This window comes from Stegastes partitus, unplaced genomic scaffold, assembly GCF_000690725.1.
Source record: "Stegastes partitus isolate 25-593 unplaced genomic scaffold, Stegastes_partitus-1.0.2 Scaffold288, whole genome shotgun sequence".
NCBI classification, from domain to species: domain Eukaryota; kingdom Metazoa; phylum Chordata; class Actinopteri; family Pomacentridae; genus Stegastes; species Stegastes partitus.
The window spans coordinates 169,105-183,698 of record NW_007578019.1 but is presented as its reverse complement, the minus strand read 5'-3'; the positions used below and the strand labels follow the sequence as shown (position 1 = coordinate 183,698).

The following is a 14,594-nucleotide window of genomic DNA, read 5'->3' as shown; positions in this document are numbered from 1 at the left end:
TCTCTTCTCTTCTCTTCTCTTCTCTTCTCTGCAGAATGCGACACTGGAGGCAGAACGCCAGGCTATGCAGGCTCAATTAAAACAGCTGGAAAGTCAGTCCGACAGTCAGCAGGCTCAGATCCTGGCCCTGCAGAGGCAGGCTGCCTCGCTGCAGGAGAACAACACAGCCCTGCAGACACACAATGCTAACCTCCAGGTGTCATTACAATAAACACTTGTCCTATAATATACTTTGCATAACAGCTTCTGCATAATTCTTTAATAAACCTCTGCCAAGAGCAAACACAAGCCACTTATGCTACATTAACTCCTTGGCTTCTTGCACCAGGTGGAGAAGTCAACGCTGAATTCGCAGAGTGCCTCCCTCGTGGCACAGAACGCTCAGCTGCAGCAGCAGCAGTCTGGGACGGAGAGCGAGCGAAATGGTGCCATACGTGAGCGTGAAGAGCTGCGTAGTGTTCACGAGCAGCTGCTACGAGATCATGAACGGCTGGCAGTTCTGCATGAGCGACAGGCCATGGAGTGTGAGGCCCTGATGGGCAAGCATGGCTGTTTGAAAAACGCCCACCGCACACTGGAACTGGAGCATCGCACACTGCAGGACAGGTGGGCGAGAGAAGAGACAAGGAGGCTGCAGATGATGGGAACATTCTGCAAATCCACTGATTAAAATCTGCTTTGAACTAACAGGCATTTTAAACACCATTCAAATCCCATATTCAGGTCCTGTCAACGAATGTGATGCAAAACCTCTTTATGTTTGTCTGTTTGTGTTTGTATCGGGGTTGTATTTAGATATAACAGCCTGTTGCAGAAACGTACAAAGCTAGAAGACCTGGAGAAAGCCCTGACAGAGGAGCAGATGAGGATGGCTTTGGAGAAAGAACAACACAGGACGACTGCAGCTGAATGTTGTAGACTCAGGGATGAGAAGGACTGGTGAGAAATCGCACAATATAAACATGCTGTTGTACACAACCGGGCTGCAAGGTGGTGCAGTTGGTAGCACTGTTGCCTCGCAGCAAGAAGGTCGCCGGTTCGCGTCCCGGATCTTTCTGCGTGGAGTTTGCATGTTCTCCCCGTGCAACATGGGTTCTCTAAATTGTCTGTAGGTGTGAATGTGAGTGTGCTTGGTTGTCTACGTGTAGCCCTGTGATAGACTGGCGTCCTGTTCAGGGTGTCCCCTGTCTTCGCCTGAAGTCAGCTGGGATAGGCGAACCTAGTGAGGATTAAGCGGTGTATAAATAATGGATGGATGGATAGTACACAATCACACTATGCATGGATGTGGGCTCAGACAAAAGCATGAACATCACTGTGCATCTTTTTTCAAGGCTAAACCAAACGTACCGTCAGCTTCTTAATGATAATGAGGTGCTGACAGCGGATCACAAGCAGCTCAAGAGTCAACTGAATGAGGCCAAGCTGGAGCACACCTGGCTGGAAGCAGACTTTTCCAAGCTCAAAAAGGAGTTTCAGCAGCTGGACATCGCCTCCACAAAACTCACCAACCAGTGTGAGGTTTGTACTTCCAGAATGTTTAAATGGTTTGGTGTTAATTCCTAAAATATTATATTAATATTATTGCAGTTATTATCTTCAGCACTAACTCTATGATGGATACACAGAATTAGTGATGTATAATAATGCAGATTTTTATTTTCATAATTGCATGTCAGTGTGTGTTTTTAACCCTCTAATCTCAAAATGCACCAATGTGTTTGAAAGGCATGTCATCTTTACAAAATCACCAAATGACACCATTTATCAAAGCCAGAAACACAGAAAGAACTATCAGATTTTCACGTTTTAACAGCCTTTGAACTGATCATCTGTAACGTAGCCAAAAATTAACCAAATCTTAGGTTAAAATTAGGGTAGTTCTTGAAAATTACTTTATTCTACATCACATACAGAATCTTCTTAAAACAAAAAGCCATTCCCAGTAACCAGATTCTGTAAAAAAGAAAAAGAAAATAAAAAATATTCTGTGCTCCTCACTTAATCGTGAAGCCATGGCTGATTCAGCTGCACCCATCAGTCACTTAGTAAAAACGTAGGGACTGAACTGGGCTTAACTGCAGGCTGAGTTTAGTCAGAGCAAACAGAAGACTAGTATGGAAGCAGATTTTAAAAAATGTTGTGTATGCTGATTCTATCGGTCGTGTGTGTGTGTCCCCCCCTTTTTTTCATACTTGTAAAACTGATTGGAGTTCATAGATTTGTACACATATGTGATAATGCCTTCCTGTCCACGTGATGCTTAGTTGCTAAGCCAGTTGAAGGGAAATCTCGAGGAAGAGAATCGTCACCTACTTGGCCAGATTGAGACCTTGATGCTACAGAACCGGACCCTGTTGGACCAGACTATGGAGAGCAAGGATCTGTTTCATGTTGAGGAACGACAATATATGTAAGCACAAAGCGCAAAAATTGTGACCAGATAATGTTATATTGAATCTAATCGGATGATTCAGAGCATATTACAGTGTTATGTGAATGAACTAACACATAAAGGCTCAGTATTTTATACCTACAAGCAACACTGTTTAAAGATTTATGCTGTTTAGGAGTCCAAAAATACCACAGTAGTCAACAGTGTGCTCAAACTTTTAATTATAATGTATCTATTAATCATTGCTGTCTGCCTCTTTCTGCCTCAGTGACAAGCTTAATGATTTGAGGAGGCAGAAGGAGAAGCTGGAGGAAAAGATAATGGACCAGTACAAGTTTTATGAGCCCTCGCCTCCTCGCAGGTAAGTTGCCTGAACAATTAATACATCTCTTTTTTCATACTTATTTGTTTCCAAGTTTTAATTTACACTGTTGAGACACAATATATGTTATTTAAATTCACATACACTTCAGTTCCTGTTTTTTGTTAAAAGAAATATTCACAGTGCAGTCAGAAACACAGATACAGACTTCCTAATGTCTGAATAGCAGAGCATGTGTTAACAGGTTAGCAGCCAGCCTGTTTAAACCACATCAACTGATATTTTTCACAAACAAACTCTCACAAAACACTGATATATCATTCATTTTCAAGTTAAAAAGTTAAAATTGTGAGCAAACAGCTGGGTTTTTTTTGTTTGGTTTTTTTGTTTGTTTGTTTTTTCCACAAATCAACTGGTACGGACCAACAGCACTATTCATTCTAGGTTTGTTTTGTCTCCACCAACTTCTTTTGGGCCAACTTGTCGCTAATTTTATCTCCCTGCTGTTTGGCATTGAGCAGTTTGGTTTTTAGAGCTTTTCCCATGAGAACACTTGCCAGATGTACCCAAGAGAGTTTGCCAAAACAGTAATGTTTGAGGACATAAAACCAAAACAAGGAGCTGGAACAGGATAAAACATTCCGTAAAATGTAGACGAATTGCCATACTGCTTAATAGTTCTCTATTTGTCACTACGAGTAGCACACAGTCATTTTTAATGTAAAGTAGTCCATTGTTAACATAATATTGACAATAGCAGCTTTAAGTGTCTATTGTTTAATCTGAACATTGATATTTTTGGTTCCCTTTTGCCCAATACTTGCATTCTGCAGACCAGCCCACCCTCCTGTATGTCTTACATCTGTATGGTTTGTCACTTCTCTTGTATATCTGCTCTTCCACAGACGTGGCAACTGGATAACTCTGAAGCTAAAGAAGCTGATGAAATCCAGCAGCAGAGAGCATGGACGCGAGCGCCCGCCCACCCCCACACACTCAGGCCTTGCAGAGGCTCACCTCTCGTCTCACGACAACAGCTCCTTCATCAGCTCAGATGGCTCCGGAGGCTCAGCCTCCACCTCAGCAGGTGATGCCATCTCACCCCGGCGTAACAGCAGTGAGTATGACCTTCTCAGATTCACTAGAGCATCATCAGAGGCAGAGCGTACAGAGCAGGCCGGAGAGAGTTCATGTGAGGTCCAGCTGGCAGCCAGTGCACAGAGAGGCACAGGGGAAGCTTCATCGATACCTGAAGCTTCATTTGAAGGACAATCATCTGTCCAAAAATATGGAAAAAAACAAAAAAACACACACATACACTATTGCAGCATTTTGAGATGCAACAACTCTTTTTAAAGTAAATCTATTTCACCACATGTGCCCTTGTCTGTTTGATCATATCCATAATACACGACCTTCACATAATGAATCCTGGACAGAAAACAATATTAGCCATTGCTTGAAATGTGCATGACTGCAAGAGAAAATTCTCCTTTTGTGAAGTTTTCTTATTACCTCAAGCTTACATGCAAAGAAAGAGATTTTAGTCATGCAGAAGCCAGTTCGGCATGTTAAAAATCAAGCATATGTTGTGTGTATCATGTCCAAAGTGTCATTATTCCTGATGCATGAGGTGTGTGAACTTTCTTCAACAATCCTGAGTATGTCTCCCCTGTGTCTTTCTCTTGTCTTTATGTATTTATTCATCACCCTTGGTTCCCTTCTTTCCCTTGTCTTTTCCTTCTCCTCCTACCTCTCTCCGCCCTTACTTCCCTCTCCCTCTGCTGCATCCATCCCCTCCCTCCCTCCCTCCCGTCTCCTCTGTCAACCTCCCACGTGGTCGCACTTGATGTTAAAAAGCCACTCTGAAAATGTTTCCCCGTATGAGGAACAGACTGAAGGACAGAGACAAAGTCAAGTCCCTCTTCCGTCGTTCCATGTGTAAGAAACACTGTGGTTCGGCGTCCAGTCTCATCTCAACTGTCGCCTTTTCTCCCACTTCTGCCTTAATAATTCTATCAGTACTTCTTTTTTACATTATGTACATTATGCATAATGCTAACGTAGCTACGAACGTTGCTTGATTATAAATCTTTGTAGCCAGCAGGGTTTAAAATTAATGGTCATATGTTAGCAATGTGTCCATCCATGCTAACCTCATTTCACCACACTAACCTAATAATTATGATATCACAGACTGTTTCAGCATCCCTTTCTAGCACATCTAATAGAGTGGCTATATTTAAAACAGTTTGGGGTCTTTTATTGGAACAATGGGGGTCAAAGAAATGCTGCATTGCAGGAAGACACTAGTGCTGCACCAGTTTTGCCAGAAACCAGATGAAGTGTGTTTCAGAGCATCATGTAGTATTTTTGTGCTGTCTCCACGTTGACCACATTACAGGAAAAAAAAAATACATTTTTAAAAAATTCTTACAATCTCCACGACCATTTCACCCCTCTATCCCTTTCCCTCATCCACTTCCAACTCCTTCCATTGCTTCGTCTACTAACGTAGCATTGAGCAGCTTATCCTTTCCCTCGGCCCAATTTGAGACGAACCGGCAGGCCGACAGCTCAGAACAGCTGGAAGGGTCAGAGGGTGATATGGAGGAGGGCAGGAAGGACCCACTGACCTCATCCCTCACCACTTCCATGTTGTCCATCCTCCACCTTCATCATCCCACCACTGTACCATCTGGCCATCTCGACAGCATCGACACTGGTACTGCTCCAGTTGTTTCTGAGCAGTGGGTGGCAGGTATAGAGGCATCCATGAACCACTGTTTTGTTTCATATCATCTGCATTAGTCACATGTTAGAACAAAGCGTAGAGTAGAACAATGACAGCACTCTCATAGAAGCTACAAGTGTTGAAAAGTGTCACTTACAACCGCTCAGTGATTTCTCGTTTTATTCCCCACAGACAAGGATTCGAATGACAACAGAGCACCATCTGGATTTGAGGACAATGACGAGCAGCAGCATCACGGTACAAGTCTCTGGATACTCGTTTAGAGGATTCAGCAAGCATACAGATGTATTACCAGCTCAGGAATTAGAGTAAATCCATCAAATCGCAATCATGACCTTGTTTCATATTAATCTGTATGCTGATCTTCAAGGCCAGCAACCAATGGGAAGACTTTACTCTGCTGCTCCCTGGTGGCCATTGGGAATATCACACAGCTGACAGACTTCTCATGATGTTATTTGTGTGTGTGTATTATATCGTAGCTCTTTATTGAACCAATATAATCTTTTTGCAGGGCTGAATGGGATCCAGAGTCGAGCCCAAAGTGAGAGCAGCGGCGAGTTCAGCCTGAGCATGGAGAACGAGCCGTGGTCAAACGGCAGCAGCCCTGTTCAGCAGCCTCCATCACGCCGCTCTTCCTTCCAAGCACCCAGTGATACCTCCACTCCCCAACACCACACAAAGCAGCAGCAGCAGCAGCACAAGGGGAAAGCCTCCACCATGCCCACTAACAGTCAGTGTGCAGATGTCCAGAAACAGAGAGATCCCGTGCTGTCTCAGGACTTCTGGCTCACAAGGGGAACAAAAAGCATCCGAAGGGAGCCAAGGGGGAAGGTGACACGTCGCTCGTCAGATTCAGGAGGCAAAATAAACCCAGGGCTCACTGGAATGAGTTCAAAATTGAGTGATAGCAGAGCTGAAACTACCCGAGCTTCCGCTTGCTCACCGATCACAGTGTTATATGTTCAAGGTAAGTCATCCTCCATGTCCGGCTGCCTCAACTGCTTCTCCACCCCTCTGGTGAAAGAAGGGCGGCTGAAAGGGTGTAAGTCACCCAAAACTCTCCCTCGTGCCAGCAGTGTCATTTCTACAGCAGAGGGCTCATCCCGACGCGCCAGTGTCAGCAGTGACTGCAAAGGGGCAGTCAAGACCGACCAGCTCCCTGTCCAGGTTTCAGAAGAAAGCAATAATCAGGAGAAAACAGCGAGTCAAGATCTAAAACCAGAAACTAAGAACAGTGAGCCAGAGCCTGTTCCTCCTGTCAAACCTCCAAGAGACCCGGCAGTTGTTCCCACAGATCAGCCCAAATCTCCTGTGCAGGAGTCGCTCTTTGGGTCCTCATTCACTTTTAACTCTGTCTTCTCAAACACAATCTTTAGTGATACCGTGGTTACAACCACGGCTGGTTTGGACCTTGCCGACACCAACCAGACCTTTCCCTGTCTGAATCCATCTCCTGTGCAAAACGGTCATCTTGAGAGCCTAGAATCTGAAAACACACCACAAACACTGCTCGGCATGGAAGACGAGCGGAGTCAAAATGCAGAACATGCAGATGGGCTGCAGGGGAAGGACAAGCCGCTTACAATTGCATGAAAACTGCCATCATGTCATCTTATGTTCACTCAATAATAGACAGCAGGTGGCAGTTTTCATCAAGCACACATTTTAAATCACTGTAATTAATGTGTTTGCACTGTATTCCGCTGATCTTCTAAGTCCACAGATATATCAAAGGGTGTCTTCAATAAAAATGTTTTTGTTTGTTTGTTTGTTTTTTTGTCTGATTATTTTCTGTCATCTTTTTCAGTGTAATATACCTGAGCAATACATCCAGAGACTCACAGTGTCATCTTTCCCTCCTCGTTCTCATTTTGCACAAATGATGTTTAGTATTTACAGATAGACGCCCTCCTTTGCCCATGAATACTTGTATTGGTGCTTGTGAGTCAAACCTATTTACCTTTACTTTGGACAATCCCGTGTTCTGTATATTTGCACTCGTCAAAATATTTTGTTAATTTTTACTGATATGTCTTCCTGTTACCCATACAGAACTTTTAACTTATTGTTCCATTGTGTTCTGTGTCTATTAGATTTGAATCGAGCTTGAAGAGGGATATAATGTTCATATGTGACAAAATGTGTATATCTTGTAAAAAAAACAAAAAATGCCGTGTGAACCTGAATGCTATTTTCCCTTAAATAAAGAAGCCCTCTGTGTAAAACGTAGGTTTTTATTTGCATGTTGTTCTTTTATAACGCATGTGCAGGAGTCAGGCCCGCCCCGCGTTCTTATTGGCTGCGTGGTGAGTCACGTGGTCTGACGCGGAAATGGACCATTTTCAGGCAAAAACCAAAACATTCGGGGGTGGATTTGAGTGAGTCAGTCTGCTGTAAAGGTACACGGTGCTGCTGGAGTGGTTTCGTAAGCTGTACCGTATAACTCGACAGTTATACTTTGGGTTTGGCACGATGCTGAGCGCCGCCGCCGCGGAGAGGAACAAGGAGCCCATCCTGGCGGTGCTCCTGGAGAATGTGAGCACCGGGAGACCCCTGTTGGCTCTGGAGATCTCCTCCGGTACTGGGCAGCATGTCACACACTTCTCTCAGGCCCTGCGGAATATAACCTGGCAGCCCTCTGAGTACGATCGACAGTCTCTGGTCAGGTAAACGCAGGTTGTGTGTATCCGTTGGCAGCTATTTAGATTCATATCGCACCTTATAAATAGCCCATATACTCTCATGTTGAAGGTAATTATTAATTTCTGCGTAGTGACCCCTGATGCAAAACCTGGCCCTGTAACTCTGCTATTATTTCCCATTTTATAAGAGGGATGGATTTTGTGTTACTATTACACTTAGTAGCACTACTGATGTGTGGCATCACTGTGCTGGTCAAGTGTTTTTGGGGGTTTTTTGTCTCGTATCTCCATTAACAATAATACCTTTTGTTCCCATTCTCAGTATAGAAGCCTACAGAGCTCACTACCAGCTGAGCAATGTGATGCCTCCCATCCACCTGGATGCTTCTCTGCCTCATCAGTACTGGGGAGGGATCCAACCAGAGAGCCTGGACCTGGTCCTCAACATCAACATGATTCACATTTCTCCTTTTGCTTGTACAGAGGTAGGATTGCAGATTTTTATTTTTTATTTTTTTTGATAGAGCCATAGAATGTGCTGATTGGTCTTATTTAACCCAAAACTGATTTTTGTGGCAATTTGATAAATCGTCAGTGTGCTAAAGCACAGTATAATGTTAAATACCTTGTTGTATTTTCATGTGGTGTTTTTTTTTTTTTATATGTGCTGGAACACATAATCTGAGCACATCTGTTTTCACAGCTATGCTCTGGTCGATGCCTGCTAAAAATCAAGGCAGACACAGAGAGACTCAGGAAGAGCTTCTGTCCTCAGGTTTATTTAAATCTACATCACAGCATCTCATCTCTGAGCTACAGCACACTGGCTCTGTGTAAATATGTATATGAGCACACACGCACCCATGCGCTTATGCATAACATATCAACACACTCACATATGGCTGCAACACTTTAGCTTCACATTCTCTCCCTCTTTATTATTTATGATTGTATGACTTTTTGATTTTTTTTTTGTAATGTTTTATATCATGTCTTTATCTTGTTGTGCAGCCTTGTGGAACTTTGCATTTCGCTGCACATGCTGTATGTGAAAAATAAACTCTCGTGAATGTTGAAAATAAGAAGTCAACGCTATCGCATTCCCCTTTAAGACTGCAGTGTACCTGTGACGGTCCTAAAAACATGGATTCAGGCTTCCTGGGTTTCATATGTAACAAACCAAATCAACCATTCCCGTCAAGTTGTGGGGTGGTGTTTTGCATATTATTATTCCTCTTTGGAATCAGTTTCCAGGTCACACATATTTGCCTGAATTACAACAATATTGCAACTTCTCATTGTGTGACGTAAATGAGTTTTACAGTGTTTGAGCAGAGTGGTACGTGAGCTGGTGCGCTGAGCTGCAGCGAGCAGGGCAAGATGAGCAACCCTGTGGAGTTACATAGAAGCAACTTAAAGACAGGAAAGGATTATTTTCATGGGAAAAAAAATTAAATATATGACTTTGATACGCAAAGATACATTTTTAAAACCTTATTTCTACCTGCTTTACAATCTAATGTGGTTCTATTCAACAGAGGGACTCTGAGAGAAAATCTAATTGGTGGCCTTTGTTATTTTTGTTTATTTTGTGTTTACCAAACAAATTCCTATTTAATCAACCCATCAACTAATTGCTAGTAAAGGTCACATTTTTACCTGGGGGCCCTAACCTCCTTTTTTCAAAAACCTACCCTATATACACAGATTCCACCTTACACCGTTGTTTAAATCTCTAAAAGGGAGGCTAGGAGCAAGATATTTTGAATGTTTGATTCATTATTTAAAGGCAACTATTTGTTACTTTTAGTTTGAGTTCACTGTCGCCACAAGTAGCCATTACAGGAGAGAGGTAACGGCTTAAACATACTCTAATAATAGCATAATTGTAGAAGAGTCAACAAAGTAAGGCTGTAGAAATACAACCTTTGAGTGTCTTGATTCGACTAGAGTGTGCTTTAATGCCTTTAGAGTCTACTTTTCAGTGATGAGAAAAATATTCAGTCAGTTCTCCTTTTAAAAATTGACCTAGTTTGGCTGTTTTGACTGATAAATTGACTGGCTCTGGGTGTTTAAGTTACATAAAGTAGAAATAATGCAGTGTGTTCTCCCCCACAGTGTAATTACACTACAACCCTTTTGACACATAACTCCTCAGACAATTACTGTAAGCGGTGCCCCTTTACAATATCTGCCTTAGGCCTTGCAATCTATAAAAGAGGCCGAGAACAAAAAGGCTTCAGTAGCTGCCTCTGCCCCCCCCCCCCCACCGCCTGTGATGTGATGCTAGTGCCTCGTTGTTTTCTTCCAGGGTTTGTTCAAAGGGGCCGGAGCCGTGTTGAAGCCGCAAGGTCTTCTGCTGACATACGGGGTGAGTCAGAAATACACACACCACATGCGACTATCGTATCTGAAAATGAAGTATAACAACAGAAGCTGCATAAGGTTTTGTTGTCGTTGTCAGCCCTACTCAGTGAACGGTCAGATCAGCCCTCAAAGCAACATTGACTTTGACTACAGCCTCCGGCAGAGGTAAAGTACTCTGTATTTTATGATCGTTTTAATGCTTTGTGGAAGTTAATAGTGTAATGAAGAGGCTTTAAATGTCTGAAAGGAGCTGAGTGGTTGTAGTTATTTGAAAATAAAAAGGTTTTTCCTTCATCATAAAGTAGCATGTGTTCTTTGATGTGAAAAATTTCATGATAATACTTTACTACCTCAGAATTAGTGCCTCTATTACTTATTACTTCTTCTATTCTAGTCTTATTTAAGCTTACTTATTGTCATTTTTAGCCATGTATTGTACTTACATCTTGACACTGCATTTTCTGCATAAAAGGTTTATGATATCTTAATGCCATATGAAGCCAAAACCTTTAAGTACAAAATGCATATAAAGAAAAAAAGTTCATGTATTTCTGTCAGCCCCATAATTAAAAAAAACAAAAAACAGAACCAAACAAAACAAAACCAACCATTGGATTTTAAAAGTTGACGTTTTATCTTGCAGGAATCCAGAATGGGGACTCAGGGATATCGCACTCCTCAACTCTTTGGCACAAAGAAATGGTTTATACCTGGAGAAAATGGTAAGCAAGCACCTCATTTAATCATCCAACACATATTTTATCTCAAAGTGAACATAAACAATGCAGTTATTGGAGTGTAATGGTTCGCTGATGTTACATTTTCTTTTGTAGGTGGACATGCCAGCAAACAACAAATGTCTTCTGTTCAGGAAGGAGAGTTTGGTGTGAAGAGTCCTGGATGCAGACCAGTTTTGGAGCAGGACGGTCGAAGCGCCTTAACTTAAACGCAAAACTCAGATACAGTGCCAGATTTTCAAAAACTCGAAATGAATAATGTTCTCTCTGTATTCTAATACACAATGACATTAGATTAATATATTTGATCTGAACTGTTATTCTCTAATCTATGATCCACTATATTCTTCTGTATTGCACACTTGAGTAAAATTCTTAAGCCTTACTGATGTGTGGCCTGTGTTCTCTATTTTCCTTAGGACAACCGCTTATTCTTTTCCTTTTTTTTTTTCTTTTTTTTTTAAATTTCCCTAAAACTAACTTAGCAGAAGTGCTTTCCAGAGGGACATAATTAAGAGAGAATATAATGTACATTACATAAAACAAAGAAAATCTGTGCAAAGCACCTACGTAAATAACTCATGCAATGAGCCCAAAGCAAAATAAACTAGAGGTGGTAGACTGTCTATTTCTGTAGTAGCACAACCTAGATTTTTTGCAACATGGTCATCTTGTATAGCAGCTATTCTGCCTGCTATCTTACAATACAAAAGTACACATTACATATCAAAAGATCGATTAAAAAAATCTATATTTAAGCCTCTTTGAAAACAGCATTTCAGCATAAATGGGCTCACAACACATGTGGAATGTAGAACAACCTGTGTTGGAATGAATATATACAAATGATGCCATAACTTCATTTACATGCAATATTTAACGTATTGTGTTTTAAATATCAGCTTTTTTGTTGCAGTTCTTATGCTTGTCCTCAGTTCGAGCTGTAAACATGACCACAGTACTTCTGCAGGTCAACAAGTTTCTGAACTTTTATGATGCCTCGCAGTTCTTTTTAGTCATAACATCGCGCAGCTTTTTGAGTCTGCGTTCAGTTATGGCTCTGACATAGCTGTCAGACTGAATGATGGCCATGCCGTCCTGCACCGTGCCCATCACCAGCAGAGGGTTTTCCTCCATGGTGATGTTGGGGCAGGGGCAGCTCCAGTCTATCTTGGCGATAGTCACCTCGAGGTGTTTAGTGTTGAAGAAGGTCAAGCCCATCTTTTCGTCCCTCAGAACCTCCTCCAAGCTGAAGCGGGCTAATCCAGAGTCCAGATCCTCCACCAGCTCTGTCAGCCGGCCAACAATAGCAAAGTCACTTCTGCATAAGCTGGGCACCATTTTCCCCTTCACTCTACAGGTCTTGCAAGGTTTCCTTTTGGGCTGTGGGCAGTTTGCCTCACACTCCTTTTTGGTATGGAAGCTGTTGGCATTCCCATGACAGCCACCGTATGCAAAAGCCTGGCACTGTTTCATTACAGAATTCCAGGCCCAACGAGCCTCCCAAGCTTTGCAGGGGCCCTGGACAGCAGGCAGGGAGCAGATCCCCATCCCCTCTCTCTGGCAGGAGGCTTTGCACTCCTCGTAAGTCTCGAATCGGTTGCGGCTGTCATCACATCCGCCGTTGCTGAAGGTCATGCAGGAGCCCAGCTTGCTGTCGTAATACCAGTCAACGTGACGCTCTGCGCTGCACACTCTCAGGTCGACTTCAGCCAGGCAGTCTGCCGGTGAGAACGGCCGCCCCATGGGCATCTCTGGATCTTCAGAGAAATCATCATCAGCCCGGCGAATGACGGACAGCGGATAGTCTGCACGAAGAACCCCAGCAGAATTCCGTGCAATACAGGTGTAGATACCTGTGTCCCACACCTGGGCGTTGTAAATGACAAGCTGTCCAATGTTGGTGATGACTACGTTGCCGTACATCTGGTCTGGTCTCATGACCAGCCGCTCCCGCCGGTCACTCTGCTTCTCCCAAGTCACATCAGGTCTGGGGACTCCAATGACGTCACAGTGGAAGCTGATTGTGCCTCCGACGTAGATGGACTGGTGGTGCGGGTTGGAGTACAGCGTGGGGGGCAGGGGGTCCTCTTGGGAGGATGTCGGGGTGGGGTGAACTGTGGTGTCCTGAGGCAACGGGCTGGTGTGAGGCCCGGTGAGGTAGAAGCGGCAGGGGACCACGGTTAAACTCACCCCCCGGATGCAGGCCTCTGCGTCCATGTAGCAGCGGTTGAAATAGGTGAGGCCATCTGATGCACAGGTGAAGTTGGGCTCTTTCTCACACCGGTCCTGGCACTTGCAGACCGGCTGTCCATCCCAGATGTCACAGGTGGCTCCCTGCTGGCTGCAGATGAAGCCCTCACAGGTAGCTGTAGTGGCGGGGGTGGCATCTCCCTTCTCTCCACCCTGCCCATCTGGCTGAGCAGGAGTGCCATCAGAGAACCGAGCAGCAACACAGCTGTTGAGGCCACACACATTGGTGCAGCATTTCTCAAAGTCAGCACAGTCCTGAACACAGAATATATAAAGCAGCAGTCAAAATGCCTAATTACAATTAAGAAAACACAAACTGATTTGAATAATAAGTAAAGTGCATTTCGGATTTAGATATTTGAATGGCCTCACCTCGTCTATGTTGCATTCCCTCTCGCAGGTGCTTTGCGCATCAACCCAAAGATTGGAATTTAGCTTGTTAGGACAAAGTCCATCGTGTTTAACTTTGGCTCCTGCCACACTTGCACACAAAGAAAGTTCGAGTAAATCGCAAACCAAGAGCATCAACAAATACGCACGTGTCCATCCTGGTAGTAGTTTATTGGGTGCGTTATGCCAACTTGTATCCTTTATATCCTCCAAGTGTTGCAGGGGGATTTTATGCATTGTTGCTCTTTTGTATGAGTCGCCAGCTGGGTAATTCCATTCCTCCTTTGCGTCGCCAGAAAAGGAGGATGGCTATTGTGGATTTTCAAATGTGCCCATCCGTTTTGTGCGTAATCATGAAACTCAGTTTGCTGCGCGCAAAGAGAAAACTTGTATTCCCAACGATCCAGACGAGTTCCCGTGCGCTGGACATTTAGTGAACAAAATATATCCCTGTAATGAGTAAAGAAATCCCAGTGGGTTGCATTAAATTATTCGTATTGATATTCAAAAGTCGTGCAACAATGCGGGGGGAAAAAATCGAATCGACAGCCGAACCAGCGAAATAAGCGAACGAAACCGCACAATGAGAGAGAAAGACGCAACATCAGCCTTTCAGAGTGTGAATGGAGGTGGAAAGGGCAACCCCTCTGACCGCCCCCGTGGTCGTCCAGTGTCTGAAACTTTTATGAAGCAGCACCATGCGCTAAGCAACTGGACAAACATTGTAAAA

General features: G+C 43.5%; 3 protein-coding genes across 3 annotated transcripts in view; 2 read left to right on the top strand and 1 right to left on the bottom strand.

Annotated features, from left to right (window-relative positions):
• The window catches only part of LOC103358057 (girdin-like), a 23,227-nt gene extending 16,159 nt beyond the window's left edge, over window positions 1–7,068 (top strand). Inside the window, exons 19-29 of the mRNA XM_008282864.1 lie at window positions 35–196; window positions 329–606; window positions 796–939; window positions 1,335–1,521; window positions 2,268–2,413; window positions 2,664–2,756; window positions 3,623–3,834; window positions 4,578–4,658; window positions 5,236–5,478; window positions 5,644–5,709; window positions 5,987–7,068. Of these exons, the coding sequence (XP_008281086.1) occupies window positions 35–196; window positions 329–606; window positions 796–939; window positions 1,335–1,521; window positions 2,268–2,413; window positions 2,664–2,756; window positions 3,623–3,834; window positions 4,578–4,658; window positions 5,236–5,478; window positions 5,644–5,709; window positions 5,987–7,068 (2,694 nt within the window). The remainder of the gene's footprint in view (window positions 1–34; window positions 197–328; window positions 607–795; window positions 940–1,334; window positions 1,522–2,267; window positions 2,414–2,663; window positions 2,757–3,622; window positions 3,835–4,577; window positions 4,659–5,235; window positions 5,479–5,643; window positions 5,710–5,986) is intronic.
• Window positions 7,069–7,801: 733 nt separating this feature from the next.
• On the top strand, window positions 7,802–11,606 carry mettl26 (methyltransferase like 26). Its single transcript, XM_008282863.1, has 6 exons — window positions 7,802–8,141; window positions 8,440–8,602; window positions 10,429–10,488; window positions 10,582–10,649; window positions 11,128–11,206; window positions 11,318–11,606. The coding sequence occupies exons 1-6, from the start codon at window positions 7,948–7,950 to the stop codon at window positions 11,372–11,374; spliced, it is 621 nt and encodes a 206-aa protein (XP_008281085.1). The 5' UTR covers window positions 7,802–7,947; the 3' UTR covers window positions 11,375–11,606.
• Window positions 11,607–12,211: 605 nt separating this feature from the next.
• wfikkn1 (WAP, follistatin/kazal, immunoglobulin, kunitz and netrin domain containing 1) lies at window positions 12,212–14,101 on the bottom strand. Its single transcript, XM_008282874.1, has 2 exons — window positions 13,847–14,101; window positions 12,212–13,729 (listed from the first exon to the last, which is right to left on the bottom strand). Exons 1-2 carry the CDS (start codon window positions 14,099–14,101, stop codon window positions 12,212–12,214), a joined length of 1,773 nt encoding a protein of 590 aa, XP_008281096.1.
• Between the last annotated feature and the right edge of the window lie 493 nt (window positions 14,102–14,594).

Coding starts and splice junctions, on each gene's coding strand:
- mettl26 (XM_008282863.1), top strand. CDS start 7,948: ATGCTGAGCGCCGCCGCCGCGGAGAGGAACAAGGAGCCCATCCTGGCG. Junction 8,142..8,439: donor GATCGACAGTCTCTGGTCAG/GTAAACGCAGGT, acceptor TCCCATTCTCAG/TATAGAAGCCTACAGAGCTC. Junction 11,207..11,317: donor GTTTATACCTGGAGAAAATG/GTAAGCAAGCAC, acceptor TTTCTTTTGTAG/GTGGACATGCCAGCAAACAA.
- wfikkn1 (XM_008282874.1), bottom strand. CDS start 14,101: ATGCATAAAATCCCCCTGCAACACTTGGAGGATATAAAGGATACAAGT. Junction 13,730..13,846: donor GGGAATGCAACATAGACGAG/GTGAGGCCATTC, acceptor TTCTGTGTTCAG/GACTGTGCTGACTTTGAGAA.